We start from the raw sequence: 21,908 nt of genomic DNA on the forward strand, positions 1-21,908 counted from the left end.
AGAGTAAAGTCAGAAATCATCTCTCGAAATGAGAATTTTGACTGTTTCTCAGCATTACATTTATTTATTTATTTATTTAAATTCTGACTCTGTTAGTTGGATTTATATTCTTTTAAATGTACTTCATAAAAATTTTAAAAAGCATAAAGTCGTCAGTTTGGGGGGACAAACTGACAAGAGTTTTTATCACTCCACTAAGAATGAAGCCACTGGGGAAAATGTCATGATAGGCATAGGTGAGCGTCTCCTCTGCAGTGCAGGGGACCTTTGGGCTACCTTCCATCCAGCAGAGGGCAATCTTTATCCAGAGTAGAGCAGCTGTCCATTGCTGCATGAGCTCCTTAAAGAGAAATGCATTGTTCATAACTCAGCTGACAGTTTATTCACAATGGTTTCCACAAAATCTGAACTCACATTTTTGTAAAACTAAATATAGTTAAATTACAGTCTTTGTGGAACCAACATAAATAGCTGTCACTGTGATGATACTTGCTGAACTCTTGTTGCAAAATACTAGTTTTAGCTCCATAACAAACTGACAACTCCAGTAAATTCAGGAGGGAAGCAGCTTTCATGCAGATTTTAGAGCTTCCAAAAGAAAGAGAAGTGTAAAGAGACTGAATAAATCAAAATAATACAGCCCCAGTTAATATAATGATAATAATAACACTAATAATAATATTAAAGTTTATGTGTAAAGCAGAATTGCAAAGTGCTTCTGGCAAACAAAGAATAAAAGAACAAACTAAGAGAAAATTATAAAAACAATTTACAAATCAGTTAAAATGGGCCACACAGCATTCAAAAATGACAATACGAAGAAGATACAGTGTGACCTGCTGTAATAACTTAAAATGAAGACAAAAACTATCTAAATGTTAAAAGAATCAGCAGAGTATGCCAAAAATCTACACAAAAACGGATACCAACAGATATCATATACATGATATAAACAAGTCTTTGGCAGTGATTTAAAAGAAGACGCTGATGAGGCAAATCAGACTTCATCAGGCCGGTTAGTCAACAACTGATGAAGCTCGACAGCCAAAGCACAATCGCCCTTTGACTTTAGATGTGATGTGGAAACAACTACAGATTTCTGCCTGAGGATCTAAATGAATGTCTCTGTGTCCATATGTGTGAAACACACACAGCACTTAAAAAGGTAATAAGATAACATTTGGAGCTTGCAGATGCTGCAGACATGAGTTACACAGTGCTTCCTGTAATTAGAAGCACACAGGATCAAGTCACTGTCATCACTGGTGCTGGCCATTGTTAGTAAAGGGTAAAAGTTTAGCTTAACATGGGTTAAATGTTCTAAAGATGACCATGGTGTCCTACGTCAGACACTAAGTGAAAGGATAGAAGTATGGCTCATCTAGTTTTTGAGTGTGACAGTTTGGGTTGTGCAGCTTTGTTTAGGAACCTCTGCTTCTCTTGGAGGCGGGCCTCCTTCGTTACGCTGTGTTCTTCACATAGTGTCCTCCTCTGTGTACGTGACAGCAGAACCGAAATCACAAGCCGACGTGAGAACACTCAGAGAGATAGCCAGTATGTGTGAATCTGTTCTGAAGAGGACACACACACACACACACACACACACACACACACACACACACACACACACACACACACACACCTCTGCATCCATACACACTTCTCCCCGGGACGAGGAGCGTGTCCTTGTTTGCTGGTGTCCCATTTCGACTCCTCCCAGCCCACGCACCCTATAAAACACGAGTGGTCACCTCAGCTCGTCGGGGTTTGCTTACTTCCACCCGAGGGGACTCTGTCGTTAGCCCGGGCGAGACAGCCTCCATCACCATCGGCCTCTGCGAAACACTCAACAAAACCAAGCACAAATGGCTCCTTTTGAGAAATCTGTGGAAACGGTGCCCTTCAAGCAGAGGAAATGCCTCAGTAGGACAATTTGGTTGACCTTTCACTGAGTGGATGCTGTTTTTAAAGCATGTGTGTAAAATATGGTCTTCAAATTATTTTTTTTTTTTTCTCTAGCAACAAGAAAAAATGAAGTGTGCAGCATTCGGTCTAAATTCCCCAACAAGCTGCCTGTAAGTTGATTCAGACTAAGATGTTTTAAAGACATAATAGATGCGTGTTGTTGAACTTCCTGTTAAAGCAGACGTGTTTTTGCTTTTAGGTGATTGTCGAACGTTACATCCGTGAAAGGACCCTTCCCCTGTTGGACAAAACAAAGTTCCTGGTTCCCTATGAGCTCACCTTGGGTCAGTTCCTCTGCCTGCTCAGGTACGTCATCTGTGACTCACAGCAGGTTCTTTTGTTCTGATTTTTAAAGCCCTTTTCTTCTCCTGCAAGTTGTCAGATTTGTCATTCTTCGCCATGCCTCTGCCTCCCTCACATTCTGTCTTTCTTTGTCCTAAAAATCTCAGTCTGCCTCTCCAACTGTCTCCCCTCCAGGAATAAAATCGCTCTGGACTCCACCCAGGCTCTGTTTCTCCTGGTGGCGGAGAAGAGCATGTCTTGCATGTCTTCCAACATGGGGGAGGTGTATACCCGCTACAGAGATGGTGACGGCTTCCTGTATATCACCTATGCCTCTCAGGAAATGTTCGGAGCTCCTCTGCAAGCAGCCAAGCGGCCCTGCTGAGCCTGAAAAGTGATAAAACGAACTGATTTGTGACCAGTGGAGACACCACACAACCAAACCTGGGGAAAAAAGGACAAACTGAGCCAAAGCAAGACTGTTCCTCCCCCCCAAAGAGCACATCTGTCTACCTCATGAAACCTCCCTGGACTTAAAGAGATAACACGAGTCTGTGGTAAAGACTCAGATTTGGTTTGGGGTAACAGGACTAATTATATTTAAGGGTTTCTATTAAAAGATATTCAGTATATAAAGCTTTTTTTTTTTTAAATTAAGAAAAAAATGTAAGATTTTTCTTTTAATTTGAATGTTTGGTGTGTATTTTGTCTCTTTAAACATAAAAAAAAATGTCTTTCTGTTGAGTTTCAATGCAGATAAACCAGTGTTTGTGTTTGTGGCAGCACTTTCCACCCCCTCCACCAGACAAAATCAGGTTAAACATTGTAACTTATAAACACTTATATGAAATCTTCCTTCTGCCCATCCCCATCTTCCCTCAAGAATGTGAAACTGTCCAGAAAACATCTTCATTACAGGAAATATTGAAGCACTCCTAGAGGTACATTTGAAGCTGCTCTGATGTGTTCTTAAATCACCAAAAAATAAAATTTTGTCCCAATAAATTATTGACCTTGTGTGATATTTCCTACACAGATTCTAAGAATACAATTTCTTTTAAATAAGGAGAAATCATCTGGAAGAACATGATTTATTGATAGAGAAATTGATGTATTTGGCAGTTAGACTCCGATGACCCATCATGGCAGAACAGAATCCCAGTGGTGATTGGATATAGAACAGGAGTCTAGGTGCTGGTGAAGATTAAGACTGAGGCTTGGATGAAGCTCTCACTGAATTGTCTGCTAGGTGGAGATGGGGAGGAGGTGGGTTACACGAATGAGTCTGAAAGGGAGAACGACAGAGAGCGTAGATTTAAACAACGCAAAGTGGATACTGATTGGCTCTAAGAAGGCGGGCAAGAAGATAATTGGACTAGAGTAATGATGACAGTATTGAGATTGACTGTATTGAAAAGCAGTAGTGATGAAGAGAACAGCAAAGCAGCCTAAAACCCAGGAAGGCAGGCAAATGAGTGATTGCAGATCTTCCTTTCTGAACTCATGCATAAGACACGCAAGATTTTTGAGGTGCTGAGTAAGACTGTAATTTCAACTGTAATTGAAATTACAGATCTGGTTCATTTTGATGGCAAGAAAGGCAAGTGAAGATTTCAGGCTTTTACCTTTGGAAGTTTTTCGGATATCCTTGTTTAAAGATTGCATTCAGTGTGCAGAAAAAGTAGGCACACATCTTAAAAAGTGTCCAATATATGAGGTTTATTCCACAGGTCATTAAGGATGTTCAAACTACACTAATGCTGACTTGACTTATATAAGATGAGTATTTAATAGCTGCACATCTTACAGTTTGTACTCACACATAGGCTACAGGTGCTTCATTCCAAGTGGGCTTCCACATGACTGTGTTACATAAGCCTGACCCAGTCAGCTCCCTGCTGGGGTCAGCATGTCAGAGGGTTGACGTGGAGTGAAAGAGAGTCAGGGGCATGGCTGGAATACAGATGAAAAACAAAGAAGCAGTAGCAGAAAACAGTGGAAGGCAAGGAAGGAAGAGGCGAAAAGGGTGACGTCCTGACAGAGGAAGGCTGGAAGACGGAAACAATGTAAAGGAGAGATATACAGTGTGGAAGAGCGGCTATCCAAACACACAGTGCACAGAGGCACAGGGATGCAGAGCCAAACAGCCTCTCTCTTCACACCAGCCTGGGCATTCCAGCAGCTTTCTGTCAGTAAATTATCATACCTGAACAGGAGGAACTCTGGAGCTGCTGCCAGCTGGAAATGATCTGCTTGAACCGGGGAGGATCCTGACTTTTCAGGGGGAAGTAAATGTTTTTGGCTCTGTTTTATTTACAATTAAAAGAACATCAGAAGCAAAGGAGCTTCAGTAAATTCCAATATTTTCATAGTAAATGGAAAAAAATTCTTTCTAAATTGCATTTCTTTTCCATTTTAAAGGTGGCCACAAATTATGCTTTATGTTAAATTTTAGGAATCTCTTGGTATCTCTGATTGGCAGAATAATCCAATCACGTTTCTTAACTAATGATTTCTTTCCAATTTTATTAGTTATCCTTTTTCCCTCTTTGCATCAGTTTAATGACAAGGCTTGTATTTTGATCTTTATCCTGTGATAGTGATGCAGTGGCTGAAATTCAGGATCAGTGGTTTTTACAACAGTTGTTATATTCAACAACATTTTTGTGCCAGAGAACAAAAAGAAATCCATCTTAAAAGAGTTTTTACCTCTTTAATGGGACACAACAAACAAGCATCCACTTTTGGTTAAATTCATTTTGTTTGCAGACACAGAGATGCAACCAACAGTACAATCAGGTAATAAAGTTGCGCATCCTTAAAACATGCAGCTTATGTCCGTAAGTATTTGGACCACAAACCCCATGGACATCACCAGATGCGGTCTTCATGGTTAAGATGTTGCGTCAGGCCTTTACTGCTTTCAGTTTTGTTTTGAATAGCTGAAAAGCTATTGACCTGAGAACAGGCGACTCACTGGGCCACTGAAGAACATCTGATCAGTTTTGCAGTGTTTGGCTGAATCTGAGCAGAGCGTAGAGCCCTGCATACTTTACAGTTGATCCTTTTACTTCTATCAGCAGTCACATCATTAATAAACACTATGACCTGGTTCCACTAGGCGCCCATGTCATAACACTGCCTCCACCATGTTTGACAGATGGCATGGTATGCCTTAGATCACAAGCCTTTTCTCTTCCTACTGTTCTGGACCAAGTTTATCTCTTATCTGTTCATTTACCTTGTTGTAAACTCCCTTGACAATAATATTCCTACCTCATGAGTGTTTTTGAATCCAATCATGCACTTAAACTGTCTTTTGTGGTGTATTAGTGGTGCTGAGCAGCCCGGTGCTGTCACACTTTTTACACATGTACCAGATTAAAGTTAGTGTTCTCTCCCCGATTGGTTTATTTGGGTGTTTCAGCTTAATGATGGTGTACCTTATTTACATTTTTAGTAGCTGTTCGCTTGTTTAGTTCCAGTGAACAGCTACTAAATCCAAGATCAACACTTGGAATCAAATGCAGGTCTTTAATCTGGTTAATTTGAAAGGACAAAAAAACAAACAAAAAAAAAACTGCTCAATCTGAACCTGGGTGATGTGATAAAAATGGTAAATGGCCTGTATTTATATAGTGCTTTACTAGTCCCTAAGGACCTCAAAGCGCTTTACACAACCAGTCATCCACCCATTCACACACTGGTGATGGCAGCTACATTGTAGCCACAGCCACCCTGGGGCGCACTGACAGAGGCCTTAATGGTTAAAGCACTTTTATGGGCCTAACTGCGTGACTTATGTTAAAGGTGTAACAACACAAAAAGCAATACATTTTTACCATTCAATACATTAAACCATTCACGTCAAGTATCAATAAGTAAATGACATAGAGAAAGGATGGTTATATTAATTTGGGGCAAGAATGCAGATAAAGATAATTAAGACAGAGCAGACCTGTTAGAAATCTGTGCAGCTCCTAATAACTACATAATGTTTACTGTCACCATCACGCATGTGCTGGAAGGGCGTGGGAAAGTAGAATTGCTTACAACTGGTTGAAACAGCACTTGTAATAACTCAGGAAGACACAAGAGAGCGCCTCTGGACCAGAGGAGAAATATCATGTATCTTATGCTGGCTGATAACTTACTGAGTCACTGTGCAGCGTTTCAGAGTAATTTTAAGATAAGATGGAAACACATGACCGTGAGTGTAATGGCGTGTTTTAGGAGGTAAACTGATTCTCTCAACTGATATTCAGTTACATAAAATGATCAGATGAGACGATGAATCTGCCATTTGGAAAATATGCAAACAAACATGATGAGACGTGCAGTGTATGAGGATGTGTTTGTGCAACTCTTGGAATTGCATAAGTCATCTTTCTGCATTTCCCTTTACAAACACTGAGAAAACAGCCGATACATACAGGCCTGACGAGTATTATTTATACTTCAGTTGCTTGTTTTGACATCTGACATCTACATTAGGCCTGCTCAGGTTATATAGTCGCACAGATTTATAAGGCGAATAAAAGTGTATATTATTTCCAGGCTCACTGGAGAGTGTTTCCTGTCTTTCTGTTTACAATTTGTGCTCGTCTCTGAGCCCGGACTGAGTTTTTGTAAATTGTCTCCACGTGTCGTGTAAGAGCTCCAGAGAACGCAAGCATGTCTGCCTTCGCCACCATTTTCAATTTGTCCTTGAAAACGTGCAGGCAGAAGCCACTTTCATGGCTAAATTACCTTATATGTCCTCCCAGCCCCCTGCTTTGACTCTGTCAAGCCTACAGAGGGCAGAAAAGCACACTAAACCAATTTAAATTAATACATTAAATAGTCTCTGGATGACCTTTGGATGACCTCTGGGTGACACAGTCCTTGACATAACCTTTGGTAACAGAAAACCACTACAAATTTAAAGCACCAAACTATGAATCAGTTAAGATTTATTTAGCATATTTATTTAAATGTGTTTCCCCCATTTTAATAAGTAGCTTTCTTCTGACAAACCACTGTTAAATGTGATATAGCAATATTAAATACAAATCCACTTAACCTTTTGAATGGTACAAGCATTCCTTTTTATTTATCCGGCAAAATAATAAAAAAGGAAGCTTCTGGAAAGAGTCAAAGTTAACAGTGAGGAAATACAAAAATAGAGATAAAGCACATCTAACCACTGTTTTGATTAATTTCCTTTCTGTTTCCCATTTGGAAAAAAAAACTAGATTTCTTTGGATCAACATATAACAATATGAAGTGTATATTTGTAAGACATCTTTTACACAGGATGCATAAATCCATGTTCCACCTCATCGTGTGACCTCCAGCTACCCATCAGTTTGGTAATTGTCCTTCTATCGGTCTGCAAATAAAACCCCTCTCCCACCGTTTATTTCACACACACTAAACATTATCCCCAGATTCACAAAGATGGACCCGCCCTCCCTCCCACCCAACCCCCAGATACCCTCCAGTCTCTCTCTGGTGAAAAATACCCCAGGTGCTGCCGTTCTTTCTTGAAGTTAGACACTGCCTGGAGAGCCCTGTGTTGACATCAATGATCTGCAGGGTGCATCTAGGCCTCCACCGTCCCACGTTTAGACGGGGGCACCAGGTGGTCTGGCAGCGTGGGAGGCAGCTCGTGGCCCTCCAGCTTTACCTTGATCAGGTGGTTGGCCAGGGCAAACTCCTCGTCGTCGAGGAAGCCATCTTTATCCACATCTGCCAGCTTCCAGATCTTTCCCAGGACTGTGTTGGGCAGCTTGGACTTCACCAACTCCTTCTTGGCGGCAGCGCCGGACACTTTGCCGTTGATGGGAGAGAGGGTGTAAAAGATCTCATCGTACGTGGGCTTGTCGCGACCCACCACCCACTCCAGCTCGTCAATGCCTTCGCTGGCACCCTCACCGTAACCGTGGCCAAAGGGACCACTCATGGTTCCCTCAAAAGCTCCACCCTTGACGGTCTGGCTGGGCATGGAGGCCTCTTCCTGGCGGACCATTGCCATGAGACGTGCGATGTCATTGGCGAGCATGTCCTCCACCGCCTCCAGCAGTTTGGGTTTGAGTGAAGCAAACTTGGTGAAGTCCTGACCGTTTAGCAGCTCCTGAGGGAATGAAGGTGGTTGAGAGAAAACAGGAATTGGTGATAGAAATAGATCAGTCTTCAATGGCTACCAATGGGAGCAACATACAAGAAGCAGGATTTCCTGACAAACCAGGAAAAATAAATCTCATCGCCGTCCTGGCCCATCCTGGAGGGCAAGAGCAGGAAAGAAGGGCAAAGATGTGAAGAGTAAAAGGTTGGAAGGTCATTCTACTCTGAACAGCCTGTTTCTAACACTTTATACAACACTCCAAAAATAGAGTTGTGTTTTCATCAGATCTGTAACTCAAGACAGCACTTCAGTTTTGTCAGGGAAGTGCTTCAGTTCTTTCTTTTTTCCCTTTTTAAATCTTACCTGCATTTTATCAAGTTTGGGGAAGTCTCCGGGTGAGATCTGGTGCTCCTTCTCTATCTTGTGGTAGATTTCCCCCAGGTTGGCAATCAACTCCTTCTTTTTGGAGTCCTTTCCAAACACACTCGGCATCTCCTTTTTCAGAGAGCTGATAATGTAAGCTTGCACCTGAATGCATAAGAGAAAAAGCGGAAATTCTTAGCACCCTCTGGACTTCTGCATTAAACATTTCAGAGCTACAACATCTGAATTTTGGACTTTTCAATCAGGCAGAAGGCCAAATGAAGGGAACTAGATTTAAAATGGATGTCTGCAGTGTATTTTTAAATTTCAGATATATACATATTGACTAAAAGCAGAAATAGATAAACCCTGTGCTATAATTTGTATTAGTCGTTTTAAAACTGACATATGTTCAAACATATCACTGGGCTGACATCTGCTTGTGGTGACTTTAAACATGAAACACTAAGTTGCAGGGTGGGGATTGTTTGTTTTTTGGTGTCACCCTATTAGTGACATAAGACAGGGGCTTAAAAAGAATAGAGAGTGAAAATATGACCACATAAATTAAACTCAGCAGCCAAGTCTAAGAATGGTAATCTGTGACAGAAATATCCATTTAAAAAAAATTCAACATTTTTTTTTTTACTTTTTGGTTTCTTTAAAAATGTACAATTAAATGAAAAATGCCACCAAAATGTAAGAAGATAGGACGGGTCTATGGCTGGAACGTGTAAAAACACAGTAACACATACTACATCGAGACAGAACACAGTGACGCATATTTCCAGGGTAAATAAATGCATATAAAATGTGTTTTCTGACATCGCAGGCTTTCTTCCCAAAGTGGTCAGTGCTGTTTTTCTGTGTTTTTTTTTTAAAATTATTTATAATTCATGTTTTTTTTTTTTTTTTTTAAATATACCATTTATAAAAATATGCCCAAAAAAAAAAAAGTATACTGGTACTTTCAACGGGTTGTGTTTATGATGTGAACGCTACAAAGCTTAGTTTATACTATTACAGTGTTATTTGTCACCTGTGCCCCAGATGTAATGTCACCGCTGCTGCTGGTTGACATGTGGTGAGCTTGGTTTCATGCAGACGCACACCTAACGCCGGTAAACTGCCATGTGCACTGAGCTCACACTATGTGAAAAGAGCAGCAGGCTGAACTCTAAGCTTGTCTATAGACACTCCTATGATCCATCAGTGAGTGACTAGTGGATTATCACACACCACAGAACTAGTGGTGGTGTATAGCACTGAATTTTTTAAAATGCATTTCCTACCAATCCATACCAATTCTAAAGGTGAACCTGTGCCGTTTCTCCAAGTATCCATGCCTATCCTTTAAAGGAAGCATAGGTGCTACTCAAGCACTGGTATAAAAGAATGTGGTGCTTTGTGCAATGATCATTGCATTGGGCCACAGGGTTTAATTTTCTTAATACTGACCTTGGCGAGACGTGCTCGCTTGATGAGGTCATTAAGTTTGCGTAGAGCTGCATTGCGTGGCAGCGACTGAATGTCCACAAAAAGGTCCTGTTCCTCCGCCTCAAACAACTTCCTGTTGTCCGGGACCAACAAGGGCTGTGCCCAGAATGACCCAATGTACACACGCACCACCTAGAATAAAGGTTTTCCAAGTTAATATCCATTCATCTCCATCAGGTTACACTTTACAGCTCAAACCCACGGCAAGAAATTCTCTCACAGGCCACATATGTGACATTGTTCTCATGGATTTATAAACAGAAGTAAAACATTTATATAGTCCAACACAATAAAAACAAGAAAAGAGTGTAAGACTGAGTTAATCAGGAGTACATTTTTTTAAAAATGTGACTGATTTGTAGTGTTAATCCTTCAAACAGGATATGAACTACAGATCAAAGTCAATGAGTAATTATCTGCATGCTCCAAAGGTTTCCCTGGGATCACTTTATGAATATGGCTCTGGATCAAACATTAACTCAGTATTCAGGTGGAAAAATCACAAGTGCTTATGTCACGTGATATCAGCTAGGACATGGGATTTGACATGGATGGTATTTTATCCGCGTTTCACTTTCATTAAGGTGTTTTTTTTCTTAAGTTCCTTGGTAAAGTGAGAACTTGATAACGTTGGAAAAGCTATCCAACCTTCGCCTGGAGCTTGGCTTTCACTCTGAAACAGTAACATCCTTTGTTTGCTCCACATGTGTCTAACACTTGATTACTACCAGGCTAGAGTGAAATAATTCTCACAGCGTTACAAATCTTCAGTCAAAAACAGAATTGTAAAAAACAACAACAAAAAAAGCAAAAACAACAAAAGGGCTTTTTTTCCCTCCTTCCCACCTCAGGTGTGTTGATGATTTTACCCAAAGACCACATCAGCGCTCCATAGACCCTCATCAGCTGCTGGGTGCTGATCTGGTCTGCCTTGTTGAGCACCACGCGCATTTTGTCCTCATGGTTCTTGAGTGCGCGGATCACCTCGGAGAACTCATCAGAGATATCCAGCTTGTGGGCATCAAACAGGAGGATGATGCGATCCACGCGTTCAGCGAACCACTCGAGCACAGCGGCAAAGTCGTACCCTGGAGAGAGTAAAGAAAAGCTTTTTGAAACATCTTTAAATATATTAAATGTCGCATTACTGGGTTTCTTAACTGGACTGTTTTCCCAGCTCTAAACCTTTTGTCTACAATAAGGTCTGAACAACATTAAAACTTAGGTAGGTGTGTATGCTGCTTGAAATCAAGTTTCCCCAAACAGATGATGCATTGCCATTAAAACAAAAACAAGACAGTACATGTTAAATTCAGCCATATTACGAATTATTATAGTGTCATGCTGTTAACATATGGGGAGTGATAAAGAACTGTCATGACTAGATAAGCTCACAGTGACACACATAGCAGGCTACATTGTCCTGGGTATCAGTGTGCACTATTATCTTCCAATGTTTGTTCATATTCTACTTGAGCACATCAAGTGCAACGGTGTGGCAGCCATCTGACCTGAAAGAAACTCCAATAACTTGCATCTTTAAAGAAGTTTAGTTTTGGACTCTACACATATTTATATTCCAGGTAATGTTTAGATAAGGGATTTCAAGAGGCAGGTCTTTTTCCTCTGATTACTGATTAACTGGCTTTACTGCTTTACTGAGACAGAGAGAGAGTGGTATAAAGGTAAGTTTAAACCACAGTCCCTCTGGATAATCTGAAGCATGACATGTTTTTTTCTGGCCTGCAGCAGGCCGTGGGAGGTTGACAATGCAGAGCCTGTTACTTTGTCTGACATAACCTAGTACTTCTGACCCTTTAAAAACAAACAATTGAACCATCAATGTAACAAAAAAACATTTTGAAAATTGTGTTGCAACATTGAAGGGTGGGTGACTCCTGTGGAACTGGCTAAAAGCTTTTTTCTTTGGAGGTTTTAGCCTCAGGAATAAAATGACCTCTGGACACAGCAGATTCTGCAACGTGCCTTAGAGAAACCAAGCAACGAAAGATCAACAGAAAGCAGGAAGACACATACTTGATATAAGGTGTTAAACTGAAAATGCTATACACTGTAACATCTTTAAAAAAAAAAGAAAAAAAAAAGTGAATAGCTTGACCAGAATGTGCACTACACACACTTCTATAGCCGCCTGAGCACAGAAACTTACTGTACTATTCACTTCCTTTGGTTATTTGAGAAACTCAGGGCAGAGTCAGATTGCATAAATTGGCTTTTTCCCCCCTAAGTTTTCATTTGCCTCAAGGACTTGAGGAGGTAGGAGCGAAGAGAGCAGTGGTTTTCATTAGTGTGTGCATTCTTTTCTGAGCCAATGAGACAGTCGCTCTAAAAAGCTCATCGCAGCAGCTGCACAATTGACGGCAGATCTGCAGCTCATGCATTCCAACATGGCTGGCTTTTGTCCCTGTCCAAATACATGTATACAAAAGAGCAACGGAGAGATACGGTCAAAAGAGCAACTCTGTGATGGAGACACGAAGAGGGAGACATGGAGATAAAAAGAGAATAAAGAGGGAACACAGAGAGTAAAAGTGAAAGTAAAATGACAAGGTCTGGATGAATATAGCAGATGGATACTGGAAAATTAGTTCATGCTTGTAACATGTGAAAGTAAAGGGGCATAAAGGGGGACTGCTTGCAGTTAAGGATCCCAGTGGGAGCCAGATGAGGATATTTGTTCATTCCATCTTAAGTCTGTTTTTAAACGCACATGTCAGGGAATCGGAGAGGCAGCTGCTCAAGGCTGACTTAGAACACATAGCATTAACAACTGCTGTGTCTGTACTATTCACACAGACATGAAGGGATAGAGCCATGCACTCATGACTTCATGGCTTCAAAATCATGTGCCTCTTAGACAGAGAGCAGATGATTGGAAAAAACCCTGAGCATATTTTCTTTCAGAATTCTGGGAAAGTCGAAGGACTAGTTTGGAATTCGAGAAACAGAATTCCATATCACAGCACAGCAGCTATAAAACAACAGATAGGACTTAGCATAAAGTTGTGCGATATGCCAAGGTCTGTTAAACAAAAGGCCAACAGAAACAACCAGCTTTAAACATCTGTTTGCTGCACATTTACTTCACAGCAAGGACATATTTCCAGAAAGTGACATCCTCTTCTTCAGAATAATCCTTAAGTGTTATTTTTTATCTCTTAATAGTGGCAGGCTCAGCCTTTTTAAAAAAATGTATTTACAATCTGCTTACGTGGACCTATTATGCTCACTTCCAGCTCCAGATGTTTATTCTTAGACTCTAGTAGAGTTTTGCACGAGTCAGTTTAGTTTATTTATGCAGGTCATTGGTGCAAGCCCCCAGTTCATCCATTGCCTGAAACAAACTGTTTTTACTCTCTCTCTTTAAGACATCCCTCTTCTGACTGGCTGCCTTGCAAAGGTTTGTACAGCAGGTGGGGGGGGATTTTATGCTCACAGAAGGAGACTGGTGTCTGAGGTGACCACAGTAGGAACATCCCCTCTCTGTGGCAATATAAAGAGCCAAGAGCAGAAAAAAAACAAAACACACTGCCTGAGATTTTGCCATACAGGGATTACTTTTCATTGCACAGTCTTGTATAATCTTACTTGCACTTCTTGCTGACTGTTTCAGTCCTTTGCTATGTTTAACAGGAGCTCCCACCAATGTAGGAGCGCATACATGACAGAAAAAAAGGGCAACAAGTCCCCTCTAATTTTGCTAAATAGCATTAAAATATCATTGTCAATTCATCAGCACTGCTTGTCGGAAAACACACCACCTAGTTCCAGTTTTACTATAGCTTTTGCCACTTCATAGTTTACTAAGGAACAAGCACTGAACCACACATGCTGACCTAATCAAAAATAAACACAGTCCAAGTGTTATGCAATAAAAAAAGCACCATATACTTAAATCAATTTCACGTTTCCTGATTTTTTTCCTGAAAACTTTTGTAATTGTGAAGTTATGTAAACAGCCTGCACATTTGAAATTGTGCAATGCGGATCTACGCTAAAAACTAGAGACGTAGCAATCTGTGGAAACCTGAAATAATATCATAGCTTCCTGTAGGCCTGGTACAAAACAGATCTGCCATTATTCTGGGTGAGGCACACATGACCGTCAAAGTTGAGCAGCACAATCCAATCAGTTGTGTTTATATATGACACAGTTAGTACAGTATGTCTGCAGTACCGTATTGTATTCATGTTTATACAGAAACAGAGGAGAGGATAATGTCTGTAAGACAGTGTGTATGCGGAGGACAGTCTCTTTGACAGCAAGAATGTAGGAGTATGTGCTGTATGTATACAGCTGTTTAAGGTATGAAACATCAGATTTAGCGTCCTTGTGTCTTTAGTCAGGGTCACTTTGCCGTGTGCCAAATCTCTTTATTCATACTCAGATGTGCACATCCGTTTCTACGTCTACAGTCGCTTGTCTGGCCTTGTCAGTTTCTCTGGCCTTTCTCTTTCTACAGGCTAATTACATAATCAGTTTTTCTTTATTTAGCTTAATAGTCTTCTTTTTTCCCCCCATTTCTTCATATAGTGCCTCACAGGAAACAACTGCGATAAAGAGCAGCCTGTAAAGAAGCTGCCAAACACAGGCGGTAGTGGATAAGGGGAGGGCAGTCTTGGGAAACTCTGCTATGTTTGCCATTTTACTCCACTTCCTGTCTCTGGGTTGTACAGAAAACCTGTGCTTATATATGTGCTTCCTCTCAAACACACAGAGCAGGTGGGAGGAAAAAAAGAAGAGGCTATGTTTTGTTTGTAAGATCATCAAAAGTTACAAGAAAAGTGCGTATGTGGCAATTCTGAAATGACCCTGCAGGTCGAAGCATTGCTGAAGCATGCAGATAAAAATATAAATTGATCTATTTCCACAGAGTACAGGGAAATGATTCAGATCTGTAGTGATAAATAGTACATAGGAAACAGAAAAGGTAAATCAAGTTTAAAAAGTAGTAATAAAGCAAATAAAAATAGGAAGAATGGTAATGCAGGACGCAATTTTTCATACCTTTTTAGGTCTGATTAGAAAACAAGAGGGATTTAAATGCAATCTATTATAATTATTCCCTACTATATCTTTTTATTCCTGGAGCTTTGCTTAAAATAGTCCTTATTTATCTTATACCGGGCCTTGGTCTTGGGCCTCAGCTCTGTTTTAGCTCCTCTCCCTTTCAGACAATTTCTTTAAAGGCGCTGAAGAGCTACAAAGAATGAAAAGTGCTATGTGGCCTCTTGGCACTGTCATGCTGTTGAGGTCTCCATCAGATTTATGTAACCTGTTTGGTTAGGCATTGACCTAGAGGTGTTAAAGGAGCTAAATACAGGTTTGACAACACAGTGAGCCAAACTGCTGCAGTAAATTGGCAGTGCATTTGCTAAACAGAAACAGGCTTGGGGAAAGGAGGGTATGTTTGTTGTTTCAACATTTCTTTTTCAGAAGTGAAGTTGTCACTTCCTGTGGTTTTATTTTGCATACATGCAATGCTTTCTGATTGCGCTTGTTTCTGGGTTCTGAGCAGTGGGTGTGGTGTGGTAGAGTTTTAAGAACATGAAACAAGGCGTATGTGAAAGGTGGGAAAACTGGATGTATGTGAGGCAGACCTCTGCTTATCCTCTGCTTCTCCCCTGACAGGATTCCAGGAGTATCAATGATGCTGATGCTCTCCAGGACGGGGTTAGGCATCTGGGCACACATGAACCTGCCAAGGAGGTAGAGAGGGGGAGGAGGGGGTGAGAGACACAGAGCACAGAGAGAGGGGAGAAAAAGAAAGTGAAAGAGCATTATGAAAGAGAGAGGGAGAGATTGGATCAAGAATAACAGGCAGAGGGGTGTAAAAGGAGAGAGGGATACAAAACTGGTTAGGTGAGAATGCTTACATAGACCTCCTATTAAACAGACATTAATCTTGAACTTTGTAGCAACAATATCTCAAGCATAAAATAATGTTCTTTCTTGTTGGAAGAAACCTGAAACTAATATAAAATAGGAGTCTGTTAACAGGACAAAGCCGGGGTTTAGAGGACAGCTACAATCTCATTTTACAAATCCTTGATGCCTTAAGGTAAACTAAAAATGTACATTTCTGAAGTTAAGTTATTCTACATCTGCCCTTTAATGTTCAACTAATCATTTGCTTTATAAAGTGTGTGGTTATTGTAAAAGACTGCTACCAACTGCTGCTTTTAACACATTTGATTCAATATTTTTAAGATGAAATGAATGGACGTGTGACATTTTTTGCTTAAAGACTTGCTTATTATCAATAATGGCTTATCAAAGCAGTAATTTCTTTTTGTCGTTCAACAAGCTGATTAATTATTTCAGCTCTAGTTTGGATGTTTTGCCCTCAACAACAGTGAGGCTACATAATTATACAGTCAGATTTTCCAAACGGCGTGACAGCCATGCTTTTAGGTCAGCACTGAGGTAAGAATATTTAATAAGGGAAACATATGAACAATACATGATAAGCCATAAATTATATGCCTTAGTCATTCCCAGTGCGGCATAATTCACTTTACAATACTCTCATCAAGCTGGGACACTGGGGTTTAAATTTTAAAGCCGAGTGTGAGCCCTTAAACAGAAATGAAGCCAAGAAATTCAAACACAGACAGATATAAGAATGAAAGTAGATGACTGCTTTTGCATACACCCCCATTGTCCCACTCAGGACAAAGAAGGGGATTGTTAAGACACCACACAGTCAGGAGTACTACTTCTCACACTCTGTTGCCCTTTCAGTCAAACTGAACTGATACTCACAACATGAGCTCAGAAGCAGCAGGTCATAAGACTGGGGGAGAAAAAAAAGAAAAAAAAAAATCGTGCTTTTACATTCCTGCTGTGACCGCGCTGAGAACGCACGCACACACACACACACACACGAGAAAACCCTAACAAAGCAGGGAAAGGAAAAATCCACAAAGAGCAACTTAAAGAAATATAAGAATAGGGCTTCCTGCATAGAGGCCCTGTGTATTAATGTTACAATAATAAACTACAAAAAGATAACAAACGTGCAGGTTTTTCACTCTCTCGCTCTTAAAGCTGATGGCATGTGATTCCCAATAGGAATTTTGGCTGAGCTTTTCCATTTCAGCCATCTATCCAAACATTTTTCCACATAGAGCTAGCAGGAAAAAAAAAATGTTCCAATGAACTTGAGCTGGAATTCTTTGAAACGGAGGGCCCAAGGGGACGAGGGGGGACGGTGCATTAGCATATCAAAGATCCTTCAGTTTTTCACTATATCTTCAGAAAGTGGGAAATGCACCACAGTGTAAAAGACATCAAGCCTATGCTGTGATAGCAAATCTGGCTCCAGCTAATGACCTCCTGACCTATGACCTTCCCTCACGTCGTAACCTCAACTTCCCTGAGAGAAGAGGAAACGGGGTATCTGTCATTACTGCTGGAGATGCAAACAGCAGGTTACAACTGTGTGACTTTTCCTTCTTCCTGTGAAGTCTTGCCTCGTGTGGGTGAATCAATCATTTCACTACACACATACCTACACAGGTCTTCATGCTAACCTCTGTATAAGAGTGTACGTGTGTCAGCCGCTATCACAACAAAGTGCAGAGTCAGCACCCTGGAGGAGTACAGGACGGAGCAGGATAATGTGGGCCGGGGTGGGCCAGTGCGGAACTTGAGCTCTGCTGACTCCGATTTTACTGACTAAACATTTACAGAAAGCACTGACATACACTGAGGGGCTCTGACTGCAGTTGAATTAAACACAAAAGGGGAAGAAGAGCTAAAACATTTGCATGCTCATCTAGGTGTAAAAGAAACTGGGTAACTTTTGTTGAAACACTCAGAACAGTATCACTGCACAAACAATGAAAGGTCAACCACAATTCAATAAATTCAATTTTTTTTTTTTTTTTTTTTTTTTAAAACCACCAAAATTGGGAAGCTACCTACTATTTTGGGCTTAGAAAACCCAAGAGAAAGCTCTGCATTTGAGGATCACATGACTGATTTCTGTTTACTCACTTCATAAATAACTGCTTATACCGAGAGCCTGGTATTTAAAGGCTAATCTGAAGTTTGAATGACTATAGTTAAGAGCTATTAAGAGAAGCTGCCCTGACAGTCTCATTCAGTCAATTACCAATGTGACCCTTGATATTACCTACCTAGCTGAAGACCAGGCTAAATTCTTTGACTTCCTGAGAGGAAAATGGAAAACTGGCCTCAGAAGTATGGTTCAGAAGTCAGCCTGGTTCTAAATGTTTATCTACATCCAGTTCTTCGTGGAAAATTTTAATCAATTCATCAACTTGCAGGCCACTTCTTGGCTAAATGCCACGTGAGCTGTTTAAACAGTTCATACACCTGCTATTGTCTTACCCACATATCCTGTTGTGTGTGATCATGTGAGCTCTAAACCAGCATATGCCCGCTCATGTCTGCATATGCTTCTGAGACAGAGATGCACACTGAAGTGAAAGACTACCACAAGTCCCACAATACCGCAGGACTGTTTCCAGCAGTTTGGCAAATGATGCTACAACGGACAATAGCTTTTGTTCAAATCTTATCTGTCTTCCCTTCAAGTCAGTAATAAAGCCATAGTGACCAATGAAGTCTTCGAGTCCCCTATTCTTACTTCACATTTTCAAGTTTGAGTGATGACACTTGGCAAAGGTTTGACACTCATGCGAGATAAACCAAACACTCTACAATAATAAAGGAAGGGCTGTCATGAGATAATGGGAAATTAGTCCAGCTAGGGAAGTGTCAAGTTGAGTGTTTGCGCTACCCTACCTACACCCACATAATACCCTGAAACTAATAACAGAACAAGTATTATGACTGTCCCAGAGTTTTTCAGTTGTGCATTATTTGTTAATCCCACTCAGGGTGCGACTCAGGCAGAGAAGGGGGGCATACCTACATCCTCTACAGGAAATGACATAATCAGCAATCAGATGTTTGACATATGATGTCAAATTCTGCCCCCCCCAAAAGCCCCCCAGCACCTAGGAGACTGTTTTAAGAAACGTCACACTGGCTCTGGCTCACTGCACATTGCTTGTGCAGTTTCACTTGCACTCTGAGCTGGGAGGAGCATTTACTCAATGAAACACTCAAAGATTGAGCTGCCCTTGGCACTCTCTGGGTTTGAAAGAATACCCTAGAATCAGTTTTCTATGCCATTTATTTAATTTTATTCTGCTGTTTTTGATTATTTCTGCATTCTTGTCATAATTAAATTGCATTAACTGGTAAAAGACCCACAAGGGGAATACTTCTGAGTCATCTGAGTGTTTGCTGGGGGACATTTTTGTTGGATTAGGACATGAGCTGAGTAACAAATATAAAAGTAATTAATAATGCTTTGGGAGTGGCTGTGTTTCCCCATAATCTCTTCGTTATCTGGATCATGGACTAGAATTGACCAACTTCACATAAGCCAGTCTAGTAGTGCCAAAAAGTATGTTACAATAGTCAAAATCGATAACCACGCCTTTAATCCTTTGTGATAGGACTATAAAAGGTCACAGGTAGCGGATGAGGGAGTTGGTTTACCATGCCATAGGACATGAAAGTTATGGCTTCATGAGCTGAGGACAGGACAAGGTCGGCATGCTCCCTAGCAATATAACCTTCAACTATTTCTAAGTTCAAGAGGCCACACTGGGAGAAAATGGTCAGCCAAGAGTGACTCTGCCAGGTGGCGAAGAAGATCATTTGATTGGTAGCATATGATACAAAGCGAAAGGGAAAGGCTAGTGGGAAAAGGTGTTGGAAAGCACCTTCCAACCCTCTGCTTTATATACAAGCTACATCTGTCATCTATTGACACAAAACACCAGCATTCTTTTAAGATGATGAAAGAGGTAAAACCCTCACAGTCTCGGCTCATTTTAAAAGATTGTGCAACAGCATAATGTGAGAATGTACCTTGAAACGTGTCGTACATGTAAGAACATGTAGGAGTGCATTTAAAATCAGGGCTGCTGTGTTATTATGACAGTTTCTCAACACACAACAGCACTAAAGTGAGAATTCGAGTCAGCCCCATTCATTTCATTCACAGAGTAATGAATAACCCTGGGAGGTGGAGGTAGTGGTGGGAGTCATATAATTTTTCATATCCTCTTTGATAGAGTGGAGTCCTGCTCACTGGCTTTACCTGTTGAGAAATGCGTTGCCAAAGGCGTTGAGCTTGCGGAAGGGCTTCTTGGGATCGACAACCAGGGCATTACCCGGTATCACCCCGTCCTGTTCCCCGTGCATCACCGCGATGAAAGAGTCTGTTGTCGGCTCCGGGCCAATCCGCATACCGGGGAAGTCCTGCTCCATGAGGTGCCGGATAAATGTGGTCTTCCCGGTGGAGTACTGGCCGACCAGGAGAACCATGGGCTTGTTATCAAAGTCGGCATCTTCGAGGGCTGGGGAGTGGAAGTCGTGGAATCGATACGTGTCCTCTAGCGGGAACAGTTTGGTCCGGTAAAGCCGCCGCAGTCCCTCCGACACGTTCTGAAACAGCTCGGGATCCTTCTTCAAGTTTTTCCTGAACATGGTTGCTTCTTTTCGCCTACTTGACACGAGGGTTTCAGTCTCCCCTTTAATAAGTATCGAATTTAGAGGTGTGGATGCTCACACCGCCGAGAGAGTAGCTGCCTGCTGGTATAAAGCTACGGACTGGGCGAGGCTGAAGTTTTTGTCCCCACCCTCCTCTTTGCTAGCTAGCCACGCAACTGCGAAGTCAGTCATTCAAGGAGGACTCCTTTTTCACTGGACGTTATCTAACGTGACGTGACACGACACGCCACCATAAAAACTAAGCTGCGGTCAGATAGATGCAGTCAATTGCTGCTTAAATGTCAGACAGCAAAACTGTTTATTGGCTTGCCAGCCGACTAGCCACCTGCTGACAGTTGGTGAACCGCCGAAGAGGACTTATTCCGGAAACAGTATTTTTTTTTTTTTTTTGCGGGGACTACCGCTACAGTCTGTATTTCACAATAAAAGCCTCTGTTCTTCATAACCCATATGAAAACTTTGATGAAAGCATGTATTCATTCATTTGTTCATATATATATGAACCTGTGAAGCCTCTGCATGAAAAGTTCATACACATACAGTTGTGTGAAAACGCGCTTACCACCTGCCTGATTTCCAGGGTTTTTTTGTATATTTGTCTTGGTTAAATGTTTCAGTTATTATTAATGAGGAAAAAATCCAAACAAAAACGTAAACAAATAAACAATGAGAGTGTAGTGGCAGTTATTTCAATATATAGAAAAAGCATATCATATGAATGTGGAGGGAATGTCTACTAATTAATATTAGGGAAATGGATATAAATAGTAGAATGTTCCGATGGATTAAGGATTTCTTAACAGACAGACAAATAAAAGTATCGGAGGGGAGGGTTTAGCAGGCTCTATCACAACTTTTTAAAGTATACAGTCCCCCTTCACAGTAACAGCCACAACAGACAGGTTTTACACAAAGAAAATGTCAAATACCCAATAATCCATACTAGGAGCATGCAATTAGCCAGAGAGAGTTTAAAGAACTGTCTTTAAACAGGAGGCGACCCTGAGGCTTAGCAATACTGGGTGAAATCCAAATGCTTATAACTGCAGTGTCACCAGACGATCTCTCTATTCTCTAATATTGTTTTACTACGCTAAACATCTTAGTGTTCGG

At 41.0% G+C, this 21,908-nt stretch overlaps 2 protein-coding genes across 2 annotated transcripts; one reads left to right on the forward strand and one right to left on the reverse strand.

Moving 5' to 3' along the window:
- The first annotated feature begins 1,749 nt into the window (after positions 1 to 1,749).
- On the forward strand, positions 1,750 to 3,252 carry map1lc3cl (microtubule-associated protein 1 light chain 3 gamma, like). The gene is made up of 4 exons (XM_026143307.2): positions 1,750 to 1,923; positions 2,020 to 2,075; positions 2,165 to 2,271; positions 2,443 to 3,252. Exons 1-4 carry the CDS (start codon positions 1,866 to 1,868, stop codon positions 2,630 to 2,632), a joined length of 411 nt encoding a protein of 136 aa, XP_025999092.1. The 5' UTR covers positions 1,750 to 1,865; the 3' UTR covers positions 2,633 to 3,252.
- Positions 3,253 to 7,192: 3,940 nt separating this feature from the next.
- Positions 7,193 to 21,246, reverse strand: ehd1a (EH-domain containing 1a). The gene is made up of 6 exons (XM_026143294.2): positions 20,383 to 21,246; positions 15,836 to 15,933; positions 11,060 to 11,301; positions 10,175 to 10,345; positions 8,717 to 8,881; positions 7,193 to 8,362 (listed from the first exon to the last, which is right to left on the reverse strand). Exons 1-6 carry the CDS (start codon positions 20,769 to 20,771, stop codon positions 7,832 to 7,834), a joined length of 1,596 nt encoding a protein of 531 aa, XP_025999079.1. The 5' UTR covers positions 20,772 to 21,246; the 3' UTR covers positions 7,193 to 7,831.
- Between the last annotated feature and the right edge of the window lie 662 nt (positions 21,247 to 21,908).

The sequence above is a fragment of the Astatotilapia calliptera genome, chromosome 2 (genome assembly GCF_964374335.1).
Source record: "Astatotilapia calliptera chromosome 2, fAstCal68.1, whole genome shotgun sequence".
NCBI classification, from domain to species: Eukaryota; Metazoa; Chordata; class Actinopteri; order Cichliformes; family Cichlidae; genus Astatotilapia; species Astatotilapia calliptera.